General features: G+C 45.1%; 2 protein-coding genes across 2 annotated transcripts; one reads left to right on the forward strand and one right to left on the reverse strand.

The window, feature by feature from the left end:
- The first annotated feature begins 1262 nt into the window (after positions 1-1262).
- On the forward strand, positions 1263-9749 carry LOC115404444 (ataxin-10-like). Its single transcript, XM_030113778.1, has 11 exons — positions 1263-1402; positions 2002-2193; positions 2361-2443; positions 2555-2651; positions 2774-2938; positions 3026-3106; positions 4321-4477; positions 4569-4686; positions 4838-5010; positions 6185-6248; positions 7740-9749. Exons 1-11 carry the CDS (start codon positions 1272-1274, stop codon positions 7922-7924), a joined length of 1446 nt encoding a protein of 481 aa, XP_029969638.1. The 5' UTR covers positions 1263-1271; the 3' UTR covers positions 7925-9749.
- Positions 9750-11461: 1712 nt separating this feature from the next.
- Positions 11462-18680, reverse strand: LOC115404441 (protein Wnt-7b-like). Its single transcript, XM_030113777.1, has 4 exons — positions 18511-18680; positions 17068-17294; positions 12888-13159; positions 11462-11941 (listed from the first exon to the last, which is right to left on the reverse strand). Exons 1-4 carry the CDS (start codon positions 18591-18593, stop codon positions 11462-11464), a joined length of 1062 nt encoding a protein of 353 aa, XP_029969637.1. The 5' UTR covers positions 18594-18680.
- Between the last annotated feature and the right edge of the window lie 93 nt (positions 18681-18773).

The raw sequence follows: 18773 nt of genomic DNA on the forward strand, positions 1-18773 counted from the left end.
AATGGATTGCATATGTGAATGCAGCTGCGGTTCAGAGCAGCAATTTTGGGGTTTATTGTGCAATAGTATGTATATATGTTGGACTTGGGTTAATAAAATATACAGTATATGATGGAAGCTGCCCACTTGCCCCAATAAATCTGGAGAAACTTTTCTCAAAAGAAGGCTGAAATGAGGCTGAATCAACCAGAGGGAAGCTAAACTTCTTTATAATGAAAACATTCTTAGAAAATGTATTGTAATTTATCTCATTAATGACAGAGGCGGATGATCTTGCTTGAATCAGCAGTTGTTCACTCCTTCTTAAAGCTTTTTGTACTTTCAGTCTCAGAATTTCTGGAAGGATTTGAAACGTCCAGACCCTTCAGGTCCACAGGATGAGGTTTAATAAAGGTAGGCAACAAGGTGGAGCAGCTTATGTGGAACTAACTTCCTGAACACCCTTAAAAAACACCTTTGTTTTTATTATAAGGCCTTTATTACCCTTGTCTTAATAATTACCTTATTCTACGCCATTCTTAATTGCTTAATTCCTTGTGAAGCACGGTGAATTGCTTTGTGTTTGAATAGTGTGATATTAATACATTTGCCTTGGCTTACCTTGCCTCATGACTTCAGTGCTGTGCTTACTGTCATGATTCCCCATTGAGCTTATTACTGATCAAGTCAATTCTAAAAAGCAAACTCTGAGTGTAGCTGTGTTCTGATCTCATTTAACTTCATGAAGAATTCACTACATGGATGCAAAAAGAAAATCATCAAAAATTATGTGTATACTACTTTAGTTTGCTTGGAAGATAATCTATATACCTGGCTGTTGCTTTGGTGAAGCATTACTTACTCTGATGCACTATTGCAAAAATATTGAAGTTAATTCTCAAATGTGATTAATTTTCTGTATCCTCCCACGCTGCTGTGGGAAACACTGTAAAATCTACTTTGACGCGGCATTAACTCTTTTAGGAAGGACTCTGTGCAGCAACAGATATTTAAAATGTATATTTTGCATCATGTAAAATAGCAGTTCACTCATATTCTGATCTAAAGTTACTAAAATATACCACCTTTCTCGCTGATGCCTCCCTAATTCATTAACATACTTCTTTTACTGTTTTTGTGACAGCAGCCCAGCAGCCTTGTCTTGTTCGAGTCTCCAGCAGTCTGAATGAAAACAGCAGCACATGTTTAGACTCCGCCCCTATCCTGGATCAAACCAATCGCATGTCAGAAAACGACCGGAAGTCCCGCCCACGCGCATTCAGCAGAGAAACATGGCAGCTTCCACTGACAGCACTTTGGCAATCTCAGCGTCCATCGCTGGAATTATGAATGAAATACACAACCCTCAACACTTGCAGGTTATAAAAACGTTGACAAGTGCCTTGCGGGAGGAGGAGTACAGGTATGGCTGAAGTCCATTGATGTTTTTGGGGGAGGAAACGGAGGGTTTTCGCTCCCGCGGCTTAGCGAAGCGAAGTCATCCTGTAGGCAGCTCCGTTAGTTGTAATTCGGGCCCGATTATGGCCATAAACTATCCAGAAACTGTGATATTTCTACAGTCCTCAGCTGCGCATCCTCAGTTTGACTTAAATTGTAGTTATTGTATGTATTTATTTGGTGTTTTCTCCCGTTGAAAGCAGGAGTGTGAAGCTCTCAGTGAGACTGATTTTCAGACATTTGGACAGCTAATGCTAGCTGTGTGATGAACTGTGCATTAAGAGTCTCACGGTGTGGTTAAAAAAAAAGACTTTTTAACGCAAGCCTTTAAATAAACCTGAATTACCCAATCCGATCTTGGACATGCTGTCATAATTTTGAAATAGTTTTAAAGCACATTTTTCCCTAAACATTCACATAGATATACTGCTTGTGGATTAGATTGTTTTTCAAAATCAGTCAATTATTCAGAAAATGTTACTTTTTGGCTATTTTCTGTTTTCACAAATCAACTCCATCCCTCTTTTCCTTGAAACTTACTGATTCCTGCTCTCCTGTTGTCAGAGATGCTGTGGAGGAGGAGGTGTTTTCTGATCTTCTGAAGGTGCTGACCAACCTCTGTGAAGAGCTGCACACTGCCAGCGCAGACGGCGACGGCCTGCAGGCCTTTTCCCTGCAGCTTCAGCTGACCGCGGAGTGCTTCAGGGCCCAGAGGAACGCCTGTGTCCAGAGCACACGCAACCAAAGTCTGCTCAGGTCACTGCAGTTTGGAGGAGATTCAGATTTTAAAAAAAAAGGCTTGTTTGACTAAAATAACAGATGATTTATTTGAAAAGTCTTGCAAAGTGACGGGTATGAATGATGGAGAGGAAGGGATTTAGGACTGATGTTGACTTTAAACTTTATTTCCTTTTTCTTTTTAGGGAACTTGGTTTTGTTGATGTGTCTGTTAAACTCCTGAAATGTCTTCAGGCTGCTTTGGGAAGCTCAGATGCATTGTTAGAGCGTAAGTCTTGACTAATGACATTGATACCAAATACAAATAGCCTGGAGACAGTTTTTTTGTTGTTGTTTTTTTATTTTACCAATGCATTTTCATTGTCCCCTTGTGGCTCAGCTCTCCGCTGTGGGATCCAGTTCCTCGGTAACTTGGCTGTAGGAAACCAGACGTGCAAAGATGACATTTGGCAGCTGAGCTTCCCAGATCTACTCCTGTAAGTGGGCTACAGCTTATTCTCCGTGTCTCTGTTTATTGCAGGGTGATAAAACCATAAAGATAAACATCGTGAAATAACTTTACCCCGATGTGTGTGTGTGTGTGTGTGTGGTCGCACAGGAAGCTGCTCAGTGTTGATGATGAGAAGGTGGTGAACTACACCTCCATGGTACTCCACACATGTCTGGATGAGACCAAAGTGGAAGACCTGTCCGACCCGGAGAACATCCAGCTGGCTCTGAGAGTGATGGAGCTCTGCAGGACCCGACCTGAGCTGGACTGGACGTAAGTCTGCCTTTTCCATACATTATGCAGCTGTTCTTTTTACATCTCTGCGTATAATGTTTTAATCTGGTGTTCACTGACTTTCAGGGTGCTCATCGCAACGCAGCATTTCCTCGGGTCTGCATCTCTGGTGGAGAGCATGTACTCTGGGATGTCCCACCATGAAAGGTACATCACTTTGCTTTACCACCACTCCAGTTATTTAGGGTGGAAACATCAGGAAATACAGAATGTAATCATTTGCAAGTTATTGCAACTCTCATGAGGCTAGTGTCATTTCTACTCTGCTGTTTTTGAACAAAGATGCTTTTTAGTGTTTCTTGTTTAGCTCAGCATTCACCTCGAATCTATAAAAATAGCCTCAGTATGAATGTTTCAAAGCAATTATCTTTACATGTGGTTTTAATTTTTGCTTGCTATTAATAAAATGAGAAAAAGTTGCTGGACACTACAATACTTACCTTTTTTAGTTTATTCACAATTTATTTTTTCACAGTAGAACTTTAGTAACTTAACAGAGGTTGAAAGGGTTTAAAACCACCAGCTTCAGGAGCAAACAATATCCTTTATCATGATTATCATAGACATAACAAATGACACATTGAAATTGCGTCAAATGTTTGAGAATTTCTGTAAATGTCCGTGCTTTAAACCTTTTTATACACTAATATATTGATGTTTTGCCCTTTGACCCATTTAGTGAACAGTGTCCCCTGATTTATGTTTATTTTTAAATTTTTTTAGATTAGATCATATCTGAAAAAATGATCCTGTATTTCATGATTATACCCAGAGAACAAGTGACAATCCATACTATATGTTATATGTTGTTAATGGCTGATGAGATTTTGTCACAGTTGTAATATGTTAGTGTGTATGAGATGTGTTAAAAAGAAACTCTTGCAGAAATCAGTTGAGAATTATAACCTATTCAGACACATTTTTAAAACATGGATCATGAAATATATTAACGTTTGGTCACTTTTTCTTAATATATATTGGAAATGAATGACTTGTGATGGTTTTGTGACTTTAAAACTGATCTGAGAACACTTTTAGTATTTTAAGGAGTGTTTTATGAAGCTGGGCTCCGTCCCTCTGGAACACAGTTTGCATTTTACATATCTCATCTAACACACACATATTTCTAATATTGAACTAATGTATAAAGTGTAATTTGTTTTCCTAAATGTACGTTATCAAAATTTAAAATTTGTGAATTTTGGAGTTTTTTTATTCTTCGAATGGAACAATGGACAAGGCACGACAACGAGACGGCTTCCGAGTGTTTCACGCAAACTGAGTCCAGAAGTGAATGTGTGTGTGAAAAACAGACCAGTATCTCTTTGGGAATCTTCAATAGCTGTGCGCATGTCTTTCAGAGTTACTCTATTAGAGTTGCTCTTTGCCCAGCTAAGGGAGGAAGTGTCGGAGGAGTGCGGCGTCCCTCCAGACGTGGCTCGTTTCCTGGCCGGTTCCTTCCAGAAGAGCTGCGGAGCCGTGCTTGCGCTCGCAACCGGTTCTGCCTCCAGTGACGAGGTAGAAATGACGAGCCCGATCGTTCAACTGTCCTAAAAAGTCGTATAAAATTTGCCTCTGACTGACAGCTGCTGGTTGCAATCCACCGCAGGTCCTGCAGGAGGCGCTGACTGTGATCAGTCTCCTGGACGTGCTGTGTGAGATGACCTCCGACCTCAAGCAGTTCATGTTCCTGCAGGACCACCCCGACCTCCTGGTGACCACCGTCGGTCCGTGCTCACCGAAAGCAGAACACATTACTGAGATTAAAAAAGAAAATACATGATAAATAAGTTAATAAACATAACAAAGCGAATTTCTCTTTCCTGAGGTTTTGTTTTTGCTCCCCCTCCCTCCTGGAATGTTCTTCTCTCTCTGCAGAGCTCCTGCAGCAGGTGCACGCCATCGGGAAGGCCAGCAAGAACATATTCAGCGCCGCACAGAACTTCTCCTCCTTGAGCGCCGACGGAGAGTCTCCGGTGATCAGCTTCAAGGCCCACCTCATCCGGTTTATAGGAAACCTCTGCCACGGCAATGCAGACAACCAGAACAAGGTGAGTTTTTCAAAAAGTGGAAAATCTGAGGTAAATTTACATTTCCTACTTTTCTAGGTTGGATATTCTTTATTTTCTGGTCCACTGATCAACCCTTCTGCTAATGAGATCTGTTGATCTCTCAGCATTTTCTGAATACTCTTTAAGCAATCGACCACAATGGGGTTAAAGGTCAAGAGGCAATTGAGAGTCCCCCACACCGCCACAGTAAATTAGCATGTTTGGAGTGCGGGCTCTTCTAATGAGCGGTTGTTTGCAGTCGTGGCGAAATCACGTGCTTTCACACAGCGCACAGCGGCTGCTTTGTGTTCCCTCAACAGCACATGCTTTTTCACTTAAAGGCGGACCGCTCCCTCCCTCGTCTCGGTCAAGCGATCTTATCGGGTCTCCCCCCGATCGCCGTCTGTCGGCATCTCGCTATCGACAGAAAGCACAGATGGGCAGTAAAAGCAGATGGGGAGGAGCCAGTCTGGATCCCGTATCTATTGCACATTATAGACGCAGTTATTCCTAATAGAAACAGATTTGTGGAATGCTTGTGGGATGGCCACCCTCAGCTGGCCCCTCTATAATATTTATGGATGCTGATCTGCGGTCTGTCGGTGGTCAGAAATCACCCCATATCTGCTTTCACTAAGATCCCTTCCAGTAAACCGAATGTCATTTGGTTCACCTTTGGGAGAGATTGTAATTTAAGATGTGCATGCCAAGCACCGAGCGGCGTGTACCGGGCCGAATTCGGCGTCCGGTCACTTTGTTATGCACTTCTTTATGGCTTTGGAAAGCAGGAAACGCAGACCTCGGCCTCCGTGCCGTTTCCAGTTTATACGACATCTCCATTTTCTTCAGCTCAGCACTTTGTCCTCTCTGGTGCTCCTATCAGTCTGTTTGGAGTGAAACCGCCGAGGCGCAAAAAAGCGAGCGGAGACAACAATCAAGCCTATGGAAGCAGACACATGATGAAGAGCAGATCACCCCGACACACAACCGCACTCTTTTCTTGGATCTGTTGACCTTGATAGTACCTGGATGACTGCCTGAAACAATCCAACCGAGTGTGTCACATTAAACTCCTTTTGAGTTTATCCTACAATTAGTGATTATAAGTAAAATAATGTGTTATTCACATTTGTACTGAAGCCAGATGCTTTTTTTTTTTTTTTTGTTTCCGCAGGTGAGAGAACTGGAAGGAATCCCCCTCATCCTGGATAACTGCAACATAGACAGCAACAATCCCTGTATCCTTCCCACACAGGCAACATTCTGGAGGGGCAAACATGTCTTTGTTCATCATATTTTCCGGCTTCACACCCAGATATTGATTACTCGGTGTCTGAATTCCTCAACAACCGCTACATATCATGGAGAAAGTTAACTTACTTGAGCAGCCGTGCCTGCAACGCCGCAGTGTTTTAATTCCTCCTTTCACAGACCAGGCTTTATTGTTGCTCGCTGCAGGTCACTGAGCTGTAACTCCTGACTCATTCCCATCGCCACACCCAGCTGGGCATCGCGGTACCAGTAAATATTGGCCAAACTCCGGGGGGGGGGGGGCATCGTGCCAGGCTTGCCTTTTCACAGGGTCAACAGTCTGAGCCGAGCTTTTGTGCTCGCGCACCCCTCCCACACTTATCTCCACACACAGGAGACCTGCAGACTGGACGCCAGCGGTTCTCCAAGGCGTGGGTCGGCGTCTCCCCCCCCAGGGGGCGCCAGAATGCACGGCTGACATGCTTTTAATTGCATATCGATTGAAACCGCCAGTAGAGAAACAACCACAGAAGAAGATAACGTTCATAGACCGACACGGGAAACCTGAGACGTTTGGTATCGGAGGAACACACACACAACCTGTCTGCAGAACTCATTTGTTTGTCGTGCTGCTGGCTGCACACTCACTGACCCGAGGCAGAGCGTTTTGGCCCCCGTCCCCCGTTTAGCCTCGGTAATAGTATAACTTTCAATCATCGCCAACGAAAATTGATTTTGTAACCATATTACGGGCTCGAACCTCTTTCATGCAAACATGTTTGAACCATTTTCAAGTAAATATTAATATTAAGTTTTGTGGCGAAGCTCCGTGGAGGTTTATTTGAAGTAGCTGGTTTTGTCTGGTTCTTATTAATTAGCGATTTGAGAGTCTTTGAAGGCCAGTTTTTCAGATTGTTTATTTTTCCGTTTGTTTTCTCGCTTTGTGCAAGTTAACAGAAGTGGAATTGACGATTTAAAACGAAAGTCTCTCAGTATCAGACTTTAAACTATCTTTAAACACCATCGAGCAATACAATTTACTGTTTTGAAGCAAGTACATAATAATGCTATTATTTTTAATAATATTGTTTAAGTTTTTTTAATGAAAGGAAAGTTTGGAGGTTGAGTAAGCGACCAGAAGCTTTGACATTCACGTTGCGTTTCAAGGCACGCTCAGTATAATTATGCGAAAAATAAGATTACATGGAGTCAGATTAATGGTCCACGTTGCCTTGTAACGGCGATGGGCAAATCTGTTTTTTTCCTAGCGTGGGGCCACATGAAAAATCGGGGCTACTTTGGAGGGCCGAACCACAATTTGCACTGAACGACATATTTTCCATTGAAAAGCAGCACGTTAATGTTCCTGCTCGGTCTGCAACGCTCGGGTTCAGATTCTAATCTTTCAGCACAGCGATCCGTTTGTTCCACACTTGGAAGGACGCAGCTTTATCTTTTCCTTAACCGGATGCTGCCAGTTATAAGCCAGTGGGCGATCTTTGCCATCAGGAACCTCCTGGAGAACAACGTGCAAAACCAGGAGCTGGTCGCCTCCCTGGAGCGCCGCGGCAAGGCGGACTACTCGGCGCTCCGGCAGCTGGGCTTCCTGGTGGAGGAGCGCGATGGAAGCCTGTTGCTCAAAACTGTGAGAAAAGACTCATAAAAAGTGTGGGAGAGGCAGTGAGGGGAGGGAAGGAGGGCTCCCATCCCACAGGCAGGGAGGTATTTAGAAGGTAATGCAGTACATGGACACACACACACACACACACACACACACATATAAATCCCTGCGTCAATATTTATGCTTTTTGTGTTGCGAGCTTCATGAACGCTACCTTCACTTCCGTGGCGTTCCTGTCAAGGGAAACCGACAGCCTCACTGCCATTAGAGTTCAGACTTATTGAATTGGATCCTCCGTCAGAGAAGTTGTTTTTCTACCTCAGCACTCATGTCCACATGAGGCACAAGGTATTATTGACACACAAAAGGCCCGACGGGGCATCTCTTGTACAGCAGCAGAGGTCAGGATGTCAGGAGCCCTCGCTTTGTCTTGACCCGGGTCTGGGAAATGAAGAGTCGGGGCGAGGCGAGCGCATGCTGGCACCTCTTTACCAGGCCGATGCTTTGTGGGTCTAATCCAAAGACAAAGAGCGCCGCGGCGTTGGGGCTTTTCGCCTTTCAGGGACGGTGATGTTACCAGCGGGGGTGGGAGTTTAATCCCGGGCTCATAGTGGCTTCTGCAGTAACCATGAAACCGAGAATGACCAAAACACGATGCAGCCGACCCCCTCGCCGCGTCTCCTAATTAAACAGTGGCATCGCTGAGAAGGCTTCCTTATTGAAATGCTTCAAATGCCTGCTTGTCGTGATCAGAAGAAAAAAAAAGCAATAATAAAAGACAGAAACCCGACACTATGCATGTTTGAAGCTTTAAGGCTCTCTGTACAATACGAGCCTGTCACTGTATCTCTGCTCGCGTTAGGAATATAACAATAATGACTATTAGAGTCGGCATAGTTTTATGAATTCTTCTCCATCTCCTTTATCTTCTTCTATCCTGCTGCACCATCGTGTTGATAAATTAGGTATGAAAAGGGCTTCAAGCATGCAGCAGACACCATTACCCATCCCAAAACAGTCCTCTCTCACACTTTAGGCAGCTCCTCTTTGCTCGTTTTTCTCAGCTGTTTAGGAAACCCTCTGACTTCGGTTGTAGTCGTCTGTGTGTTGGTGCATGCGCCCGTCTTGTTTTCGAGCGGGGGGGGGGGAATGACTTCTGGATCAGCAGGCAGTGGATGAGAGCGGCGCGGCATCCGTAGACCCCGAGTGAGAGAATTAGTTTGCAGAGCGACATCCCTTCTCCGCTCCTCCCGCTGCTGGATAAGCTGAACAGTCCTGACAACCCAACAATGCAGCGCTTTACGGGCCGGCCCACACCCTGCCCCACCCTGTTTGCTCTGCCATCTGATTTTTAATGACAAAATGTATTGAAACAATTGGCTGGACTCTCCCCTCAATCCGCCGGCATAGTGAAGGGAGCTTATGCGGTTCCGGTCCCCAGGATTTCAGACGGCTAACAAAACAGCTGTTACTCGCGCTCGACTGGCTGGCTGCAATGCTTTTCAGCCCCACAGGAAAGAGGCTGTGCAAGTCAGCCCGGCGCTGAATGAGGTGGCATGGCGGCCGCGGCCGTGCGTTCACCTCCAGCGCCGCATCAGTCCAGGGCAAAATTTTCTTTGTTTCCCATATCAGCATTTTAGACCGCAGGCCTCGACTTGTGCCTTCTGGTTTGATGTTGGCCTCCGGCAAACGCCACCCTGTCAGGATTTAATCTTGCTTAACGTGTGGATCCGATAACGAGCTTATTCAACTCCTAATAAAGTTTTGTGTGTGACTAACAGCTTTTTGTACTCGTCATTTGATTCAGACCCGGAAGTGACAGAAAACCCGAGAAGCATTAAAAAAGATGCTCAATTTTTATTGGTAATAAAAAAAAAAAAAAAAAAAAAAAAAAAAAAATACAGCTGTCTATGTTTGTAGGTGATGCAGACTTTGATTTTCCCACAGAACAAATAAAAACTGTATATTAGGTTATAGCTACGCCTTGTCAGAAACAATGTGTCGCCCTTCCTTTAGCTAAAAGCGCTATTAAGAAAACAAACATAGAATTCTCCTCAATCTAAATCTGCGCGTTCAGTCCTTTTCATTTACTCGGCTACTTAATAGTGGTTTCCATTGGATTTTCTGGACTTTCCATTACTCTGACCGGACTACCATGAATGGTGAAGAATCATACCGGAGCGGACAGGCTGAACTAGATTCGATGAAACACGTGGAATATTTACATTTTCTGATCTCTGATCAAAGACAAAAAAAAAAAAAAAATTCCAAATAATTTATAGCTTTCAAATCTGAATACAATGACGATAGAAAACACTTGTAAATAGTGACTCTCTTTCCAGCTATAAATGACATAAAGTGCCACGTTCCTCATATAAAAATATACTCTTCAAATTGTTTTGTAAGTTATATAAAGCCTAAATAAACATTTCCAAATACATTAAGGGTGCTGTCCAAAAATAGCTCGGAGGGCCTTTGATCCTCTGGTACCCCCTCTATGTGGTTAGGGCACATGCCATCCACCCAAGCAGGCCGAAAAACCGCGCTGGAAGGCCTTGTGTAAGCAGGGGCCGCGCCGTGGAATTCCACGTCTCTCCCGCCGCTCATGGGAACGCTGTGGATGCATCTGAACCTGATTGCACCTCTATAGAGTTCCAACCAGGCTTACACGGGTTTTTCTCAGAAGTCAAGAGCCCTCCACAAACAAAAAAAAAAAAAAAAAGCGGAGAGCGCGGCCGGGATGAAGTGCCGCTCAAGCTGACGAGCTGGGATGCTTAAAATACTGCATGTGTGTTTTCTGCCTCTTTGGTTCTCGGCTTGACAAAAAGGTCTGGGCTGGAGTGGTGGCGGGTTTGGGGTGGGGGTGGGGGTGGTGCCCAGGAGAGGTACGTCGGCGCAGCACCCTACAGCACTGACTACCCCTAAATAACTGAAATCAATTAAGAAAAAAAAAAAAACAAGACCATGAGAGTGCAAAAAAGAAAACGAATAATCAACATATGGAGCTAATAATTAACAGATTTTTTTTTTTTTTTTTTTTTTTTTGTCCAATGAGATTTTTGTCAAAATCATTGCGGCCTGCTTAAAATGAATCAGTAGCAACTGAAGAGATGTCAGCAACTGATATTTCTATCCAACCTGTGAGTCCTTTGAAGGGTAAAAGATATATATCTATATCCGTAGATATATTTTTTTGACATAAATAAGTTTTGTTTTCAGTGTTCGAACAGGATACAGTGTGAGTGTACAGTTCTTCTGCTGCCATTGGGAGCCCGTCCTCGTCCGCGGCAGTTTGCTCCAAAGTGAATGCCGGCAACTCCGTTTCCGGTTGCGGTCTCACAGGCGACGTTGTCGAGATCCAGCAGCCGGCTTTTGTCCTCTTGTGCAGAATACCTGCGAGATCTTGTCTTTGCGGTCGTGTCTCGTCGGCGGCAAAAAAAAACAAAAACAAAAAAAAACGTGGGAAATGTTCCTGTCTTCTCCAGACCTCATATTCCGATGTCAAAATGTGCAAAATGTAATAAATACGTCCGAGGCCTTCGGGTTCCACTCGGTCGTGTCCGTTTCCCGGCGCTACTCCTACTTGCAGGTGAAAACCTCCGACTTCTCGCTGCAGGTGTTGCACTTGACGAAGCAGCACCAGTGGAACTTGCAGTTGCACTGCCACACCCGGGTGTAGTGGTGCGTGTCGTGGCCGCGGCCGCAGCACATCACGTTGCAGCCGTCCGTGTGCGCCGACGTGCCGTTGCACAGGCGGCCCCGCGTCCCCGTGCTCCCCGTGGCCGTGTCCTCCTCGCAGTAGTTGGGGGAGCGCTCCAGGTACACCAGGTCCGTGTCCGTGGGCTTCTGGTAGCCTCTGGCCTCCTTGAGACGCAGGAAGGAGGGCTGGCGGAGGCGCGAGGCCCTCACCGGCTCCACCTGCACGGCCTCGCTGTAGCGCTCCTTCAGCAGGTAGCCGATCTCTCTGAACTTGGGCAGGGTGATCCAGCAGGTCTTGGTGGTGCAGGAGCCCGACACGCCGTGACACTTGCACTCCAGCTTCATCCTCTCCTCCAGGATCTGGCCAAACCCACACAAGAGATAAGGAAATTAAGAGCCTCGTCGCGATCTTTGGAGCGGTCAGTTTGAATTCACAGGCCCTTTGAAACACTTAACGGCTATTGCATGGCCTTCCAGTCTGTCTCCTCTGGTAAGCTGGGCTCTCTGTGGGCACTTCAGCTTTCAGCGGCGCTGCCAGTGTGCCAACTTTATGTCAGAAACATGGGGAAAATAACTCATACCCCCAAACTGTAGTCTCTAATTACCTTCACCTTTCTTCAGACCACAGAGTGGCGTGACAGCCCCAGAAAACTGACCAGAGCTGCGCTGCAGCCACACACGTCTCGAGTTTCACTGCAGCGCAAGCCAGATTTATATTATAATGCCATCTAAATGTTTTCAGATGACAGAATTGACAGGTGACTGTTTGCTTTTGCGACCGAGCCTGATATCGATCAGAACGAAACGAGCTTTTGTTACAGGAGCGATTTAAAGACGTGATTCCTGACCGATTTTGGCTCCTAATTGCAGAATCTTTGCGACTCGTGTGTTTCGCGTTGCTTTTTCGGCTCATCGGCTCTGTGTCTCCCCTCGCGGGCTTCGGGATTTGGGTAGTTTGGGGCTCGTCTCTGGTTGGCTGAATGTGTGCAGTGGTGCAGAAGTGTGGTCTTTGGTGGTGCTACTGAGAAAGGAAGAGAGTGAGACTTGCAATAATATCCTCCATTCTGGCTTAATGCTTGGTAATTCGGTGAATGGGCCGCGCGGCCGTGGCACGACTCCATTTGGCAGGCCGCAGCGTTAAATGTCACACATTCACACACACACACATCTCGGTGTGCTCATGCGTGTTGGCACACTTGCGCTGGAAAAGCTCTGCCCAGATATTATACACTCACTTTGCTCCGGTCCGCGCAGGATTACCTGAGTTGGTGGAGTGCTCAGTCGGATGGGTTTTGGCGTGCGTTACCTTTCGTCCCGCCTCGTTGTTGTGCAGGTTCATGAGCCTCCGGGCGTTTTTCTTGATCTCGCGGGCGTCCACGAAGCGCCGGGAGAAGTCCACGCCGTACTTGACGTCGGCCGAGCAGCCCCCCCACTTCCAGCCCTCCTCCTGGTCGTGGTAGCCCTGCTTCTCCCGGTCGCAGCCGCACTGGCTCAGGTTGCCTTGGCTGCAGGCGGCGGTCACTGCGTGGGCCACTCCGGCTGCGGTGATGGCGTAAGTGAAGGCTGCCTCCCTGCTGCCTAAAGAAGGAAAACAAAAAATAACCCAAATTGGAACTGAAGGTGTGTGTTGAACTGCGCCATTCTCAATCTGACCAGCATAACTTCTCATACGCAAATAATCCAACAGGTTGTATTTGAATTCATTTACTAATACCAAATCCACCAAAATGTGGATGAAATCAGGGAAAAAGTCCCTTTATTCACTGGCTGTTGCACTATTAAAGTATTGGACATGAAATACAGAGATTAGTGATGCTGCAACGGCAGCTACCTTATTAGTTATGGGATGGAGAATTATGCTGAAGGTTGCAAATACTGTGCAGCCTGAAAAGCAGATGGGCCTGTGGCCACGTTGACCACACTGCCAGTAGATTTGTCAAATAAAGCACGGTCATTTGTTGAGAAAATACAAGTTTTGGACATTTCACTATGTTTTCCATCAGAGACCTGTTTGAAAAAAACGAAGAAAAAACGCTATTAAAACTCTTTTCTTTTAAAAAACAACTTGTTTGCATTTTGTAAAACGATATTTAAGTAACTGACCTTCACTATGCACTCATAACATTTGTAACTGTTATTTTTAGGTTATTCTTTTGACACTTCTGGTCTAAACCAAATTAACAAGAAAATGTTAAATCTAAGGTTTTTATCAGTTGTGGGTTTTTATAGTGTTTTCATTCCTGGATCCTCTTTGGGTTTCATAACATGTAAAGAAACACAATATTTAATTTTCATGACAGAGGAGGACCACACTTTGATATGCTGAGAGTGAAGTTCACATTAAACTGTCCCGAGGGCGTCTCGCTGTTGGAGCGACGGGACGGTTGCATGTCGCGATGTGATCCTGGCTTAATTCGTTCAAGAACAACAACAAAACTAAGAAAATTTAATGTCCTTTTAAGAAGAGCAGCATCAAGTAAACTATATGCTTCCAGCATGAAAATGAGAAACATGATTGTCACACAATTACATTTGTTTTTCGTACTTCAGTTTGTTTTTCGTGCACGTTTCCCCTCTTTTACCACTGTCAGAAAAGTTATTGCATCTCGTGTGGAAAGCCTGAGCTTTAACAGGCAGCTTGTGACAGATTCTGTGTGGGATTTGAGCTAAATATGCATTTGCATTTGCAAGGTCGGGGGGGCAAATGTTGCATTAGAGGGAGTGTAGGATCCGTCTTTAGCCTCATGGAGAAAGTGAAATCTTGAACCCGCGAGGTGTCGTTTTTCAAATTAATGCATGCGTGAAAAAAAAAGAAAAAAAGTCAGGGATTGTCAATCAAGCGGAGTCTGGACACGCCCGCGCAGTTCTCAGACCCACAGCGAGGCAAGGCAAGTGAAAGTATCCACGTGGGTGGACAGGAGATGTGCGGGGCGTTTAAAACGTCGAGCCGAAAGCCAAACGGTTAACGGCTCCCGACCTTTGTTTTAGTTCACGACGCTTTCTCTCTTCCTCCGTTTCCAGAAAGGGCCGTTTTCCTCCGCTGCTCGGAGCGAGTGAGCCTCTAATGTCATTACAATACCTTGCTTCAAATTGCGGGACTTTTGATTTCAAGAAAAATAAAAACAAACATAAAACCACGGCTTTAGAGTGCTTCATTAAATCTTGGAGGGATTTGGTGGAGAATCACGGTGATTATTTTGTGTTGCAGATGCAGCTGTGTAGTCCAGAAGCTGCTCTGAGGGAAAATACTCGACCTTCTCTTTATCAAAGTCTTCGGTCCGTTTAAAGACCGATTCATTCAGAATCGCTCGTCTTCACCGGCCGCCTGTGGCTGGTAAAGCAATGATCGCCGTAATGACGAAAACGTGAGCGACATCCACTGGCTGACTATTTTCTGGATCAACACTCGCAGAGCTGCTGTGTCTTTATGATTTTCACCGACGGGATTTCCCACGCAGCTTGAGTGTCACTCTGCGTCTGTTTTCGGCGCTCCGCGTTATTACAGCAAACAATACCGCGGCGTTACATGCTGGAGTTATCTGTGGCCAGACTTGAACGAGATGTGCCTGTTTCCAAAGCTTTTGTGTGCGTCGCCGTTTGAACTTCAGAATAAACACGTTTATATTTATGGGGTTGGGGGGGGGGGGGGGGGGGGGGGAAACGGGGGTGGAAATGAATTTATTGGCGGCACAGCCGGTAACCCGATATCCCTCCCCTCCAATCAGGATAATGTCGAGCCTTCGTTCATCTGGACGTCCCGCAGTATTAATGCACGGCGTCTCTGGTGGAGGCGATGCCGATGGCGCCTCTCCAACCTGACAAACTCACTCGCAGGAACCATCAGGCCTGCGGTTCCTCCGGCCCATAACTCAAAACAAACTCTGAAGTCTTCTCTCATCAGGCTGAGTCTGCGACCCGCTCGGATATGTTGTATGGCGAGCATTTCTCAAGGCATCAGGCGCAGGCAATAGCCAAGCAGCCATCTATTCGCGCTGTGATTTGTTTTGATTGCACGGCAGTGCATGCAGGGTTCCATTGTTGCCATCCAGCTGCTGGAGCTGACTTCAATTAGTGGTTTGCATGAATCTCTCTGGTCTTTCTCAATGCTTAATGAGTTCACAGGCCCCTGCAGGTCAATCAGATGAAATGGGCGGATGGTAGATTCTCCACGCGAGAGGGGGTATTCTTCTGGCTCGGATTTGCATTTTTTTCACACACGGCTAAATTAAAAGGAATTAGAGAAAAGTGAACAATTTTTCGAGGAATTTGTTCGGATCGAAGGGAAATTTGACACATTTTACGTAATTACTTAAAACCCTCTCCTCAACTTTCATACAGATCTGATGAAAATGATCCGACAGTGGAGCGGACACGAGGAGCTCAGTTGGATCCATAGTGTCTCTCTCCGTGCTCGTTTACGCACCACAAGAGAAAAGATACATTTCCTCTGACAAAAGAAATAAAGGGATCCAGACATCTTGTCTGCCCGTCTCCCGTGTAAAAGAAAGTGATTGCTCCCAGAGCTGCTAGATTAAACATGGATCCAAACCCACAGCAAGACCGCAACAAAACATTTCGGACTGAGACACAATTTATATAAGAGGTTCACATTAGGAGCTAACAGGCTTTTGAGGGAAATAAAACAGCCAGGAATGTGAGCGAACACAGGAGGGATGTGCGAGTGTCTGTGTCTATACATACGACAGGTATCACAGAAACGCTTTCAGAAATCCAGTTAGAAGATGCAAATCAAATCTTTGATAAATACTTTTCTCCTAGATTCTAGTCATTCGTTGAGGTTTGTACCAAATAGTTTCATTAAAGTTGCTCCATTGTTCTCAAAGTCCCTGCTTCTGAGGGCGAAGTGTGAGGGGGAAAGCTTCCCCGGAGCTTTTTCCTCACACCGCAGACGGCCGTCCCTCCACGTCAGAGGAACGAGGAATGAGAAGACGGCGCTAAATGGCACCTGATTTACTCATTGGTACGGTCAACGTCCGTGAGAGTCGGAGAAATAAAGCCGCAGCTCAGTTTGGTTTGGACCATCCACCTGTTGACAAGCATCAGTCTACGCTTAAATGTCAGGGATACAGTTTCCACTTGTTTCCTTTTATTAAGTTTGATCTGACTCTTGTGACACGTCAGCATCGGTTGTCCAAGAATTTTCTTATTTTCATGCTTAACAGAGGTAAAAACCGTTCTGGTCTTTTGTGACCTCAGGGTTTAAAGAGGTGACCATGAACATCCGGCTAGGAGCCTTTGCTGTACTTTCAATTTTCTCCAATACTCTCTTCTCCACCCTCAAATAAAAAAAAAGCATTAAAAAAAAAAGAAAAAGGAAAAATCCTGAAAATAAAGATTCCCAAAAAAGAAACCTCACTTGAAACCTTCAACCTTCAGCCCACGTCGCTGATCCACTTCCATCTTTTATAAAAGCAGTTAAAATTCCATCAATAAAACTGAAGAAGCCGAGTTTCAAGCAGACTGACCTACTCTCAGCTCTTGTCCAAAGACGGTCCTCTCTCCCAGGGCCGAGCAGTTCCAGCGGCCGTAACGGAACTGATACTGACACTCATTGATGCCGAGCTGGGCGCCCTCGCCGATGACTATGATGGCTTCGGGACGACTCTGACAGAGGGCTCTCTGACGGGGCGCCAGTCCTGGGATCTTGTTGCAGATGATGTTCGCGCCGAGAGCCACGACAGAAGACAAAGCCCTGGGAAAAGACAAAGGGGGGTAAATGAGAGTGGCGATCAAGACAATGGTGTGTTTTAAATCACAACCAGACATACAGACCTGTGTTTGAACTATATTTGATCTTAATTCATCCAATTTCCCTAAATAGACCATTATCCGTTAAGAAACTTGCAGGTAAAACGATTGTGCAGCAAACGCCCAAGAGTTTGTCTTTCCTAATACTTCATCGTGACACAGAGTCTGGCACTGGATTCAGGTTTGTTTTACCCAACTGATGATGTGCTGCTGCTGTATCAATCCTTCGCCTAATTGTGTAAACGACCGAAGATTAACTTCATTTCTGTCTTCGCCCGTTCCAGAAAACAAGAACCGCTGCAGCTATTTTTGGTTTTCAGGATCTTGTGATGAATGAGAGGCATGTATGGTTCAGCAATCATTCCCTTTGTGAGAGCCGGGGTCTTTTAAAGCCATAAGAAAGAACTCATTACAGTGGCCTGCGCCTACACGCAGAGCATGCACTCTTCCAATATTACTCTTTTCCATATGCTGCCATCCAGTTATGGGCCTTGTTTGAGGAGGTGCTCCTATGACAGAGTGGTTCTGGTGTAATGTGTAAATCCAAAAGAGCAGGTTATCTCATCAGCTGCACACAAAGAACATGCAGGGAAAAAAATTGTAGATTAAACACTGGCTTCCTTCACTCAAGTCGTCATTCACTCCTTATAACTGGCCGATTTATGACTCATTATTTGAATGAAACTGAGAAATCGGTGGAAAAAGCTGCGGCTCTTGTTCCATGCTAGGCTGATTTCATTGTGGAATAAAACGACACGGATTAAACAGCTTAAGTCACTAAACCATTTCCTATCTGTCTGAAATTTTGTTTGAGAACTTATTACAAGTCAGATTTTTCTCCATTTCAGAACTAACCTCACTGCCACACTGGATAAAATATAACCACAAAAAAAAAAAAAAAAATCCGGTCTTTATTCAGAAAATTCAAAAAGTCTGGCCTTCATATTAAATGCTAAGTAACTGTTTGTTGGAGCAATCATCTGCACCAAACCTGTATAATTTCTCCATGCGCTCCTAATGTGCCCATCCAATTTCCCCCCGTGCGTAATTGGATAACTTTGCGCACTGCCAATGGAAATAAAACCCATTGAAATTAAAGAAGAAGAAGAAGAAGAAGAAAAAAAAAACCCGAGCACGTGCATTTTTAATGAGAAACCTACAGGTAGCTACCGCTGGTGAGGATGAGGAAGATCTGCGGGTAGTAGACGGACAGCAGCGCGCTGCGAGACGAGATGATAAGCATGGTTGCGCATTGAACACAACTTGATTTGGTCTCTCGGTCTGAAAAAAAAAAAAGATGTTCGAACGAATAAATCCGTTTCCTCTTGCAATCCAGGAGTTAAAAGCAGGCGTGTCCCTTTCTTGATGGCCAGATTTAATTGTTTATTATTATTATTTTTTTTTAGCTATCGGAGCCGTGGCG

Source organism: Salarias fasciatus, chromosome 17 (genome assembly GCF_902148845.1).
Source record: "Salarias fasciatus chromosome 17, fSalaFa1.1, whole genome shotgun sequence".
NCBI classification, from domain to species: Eukaryota; Metazoa; Chordata; class Actinopteri; order Blenniiformes; family Blenniidae; genus Salarias; species Salarias fasciatus.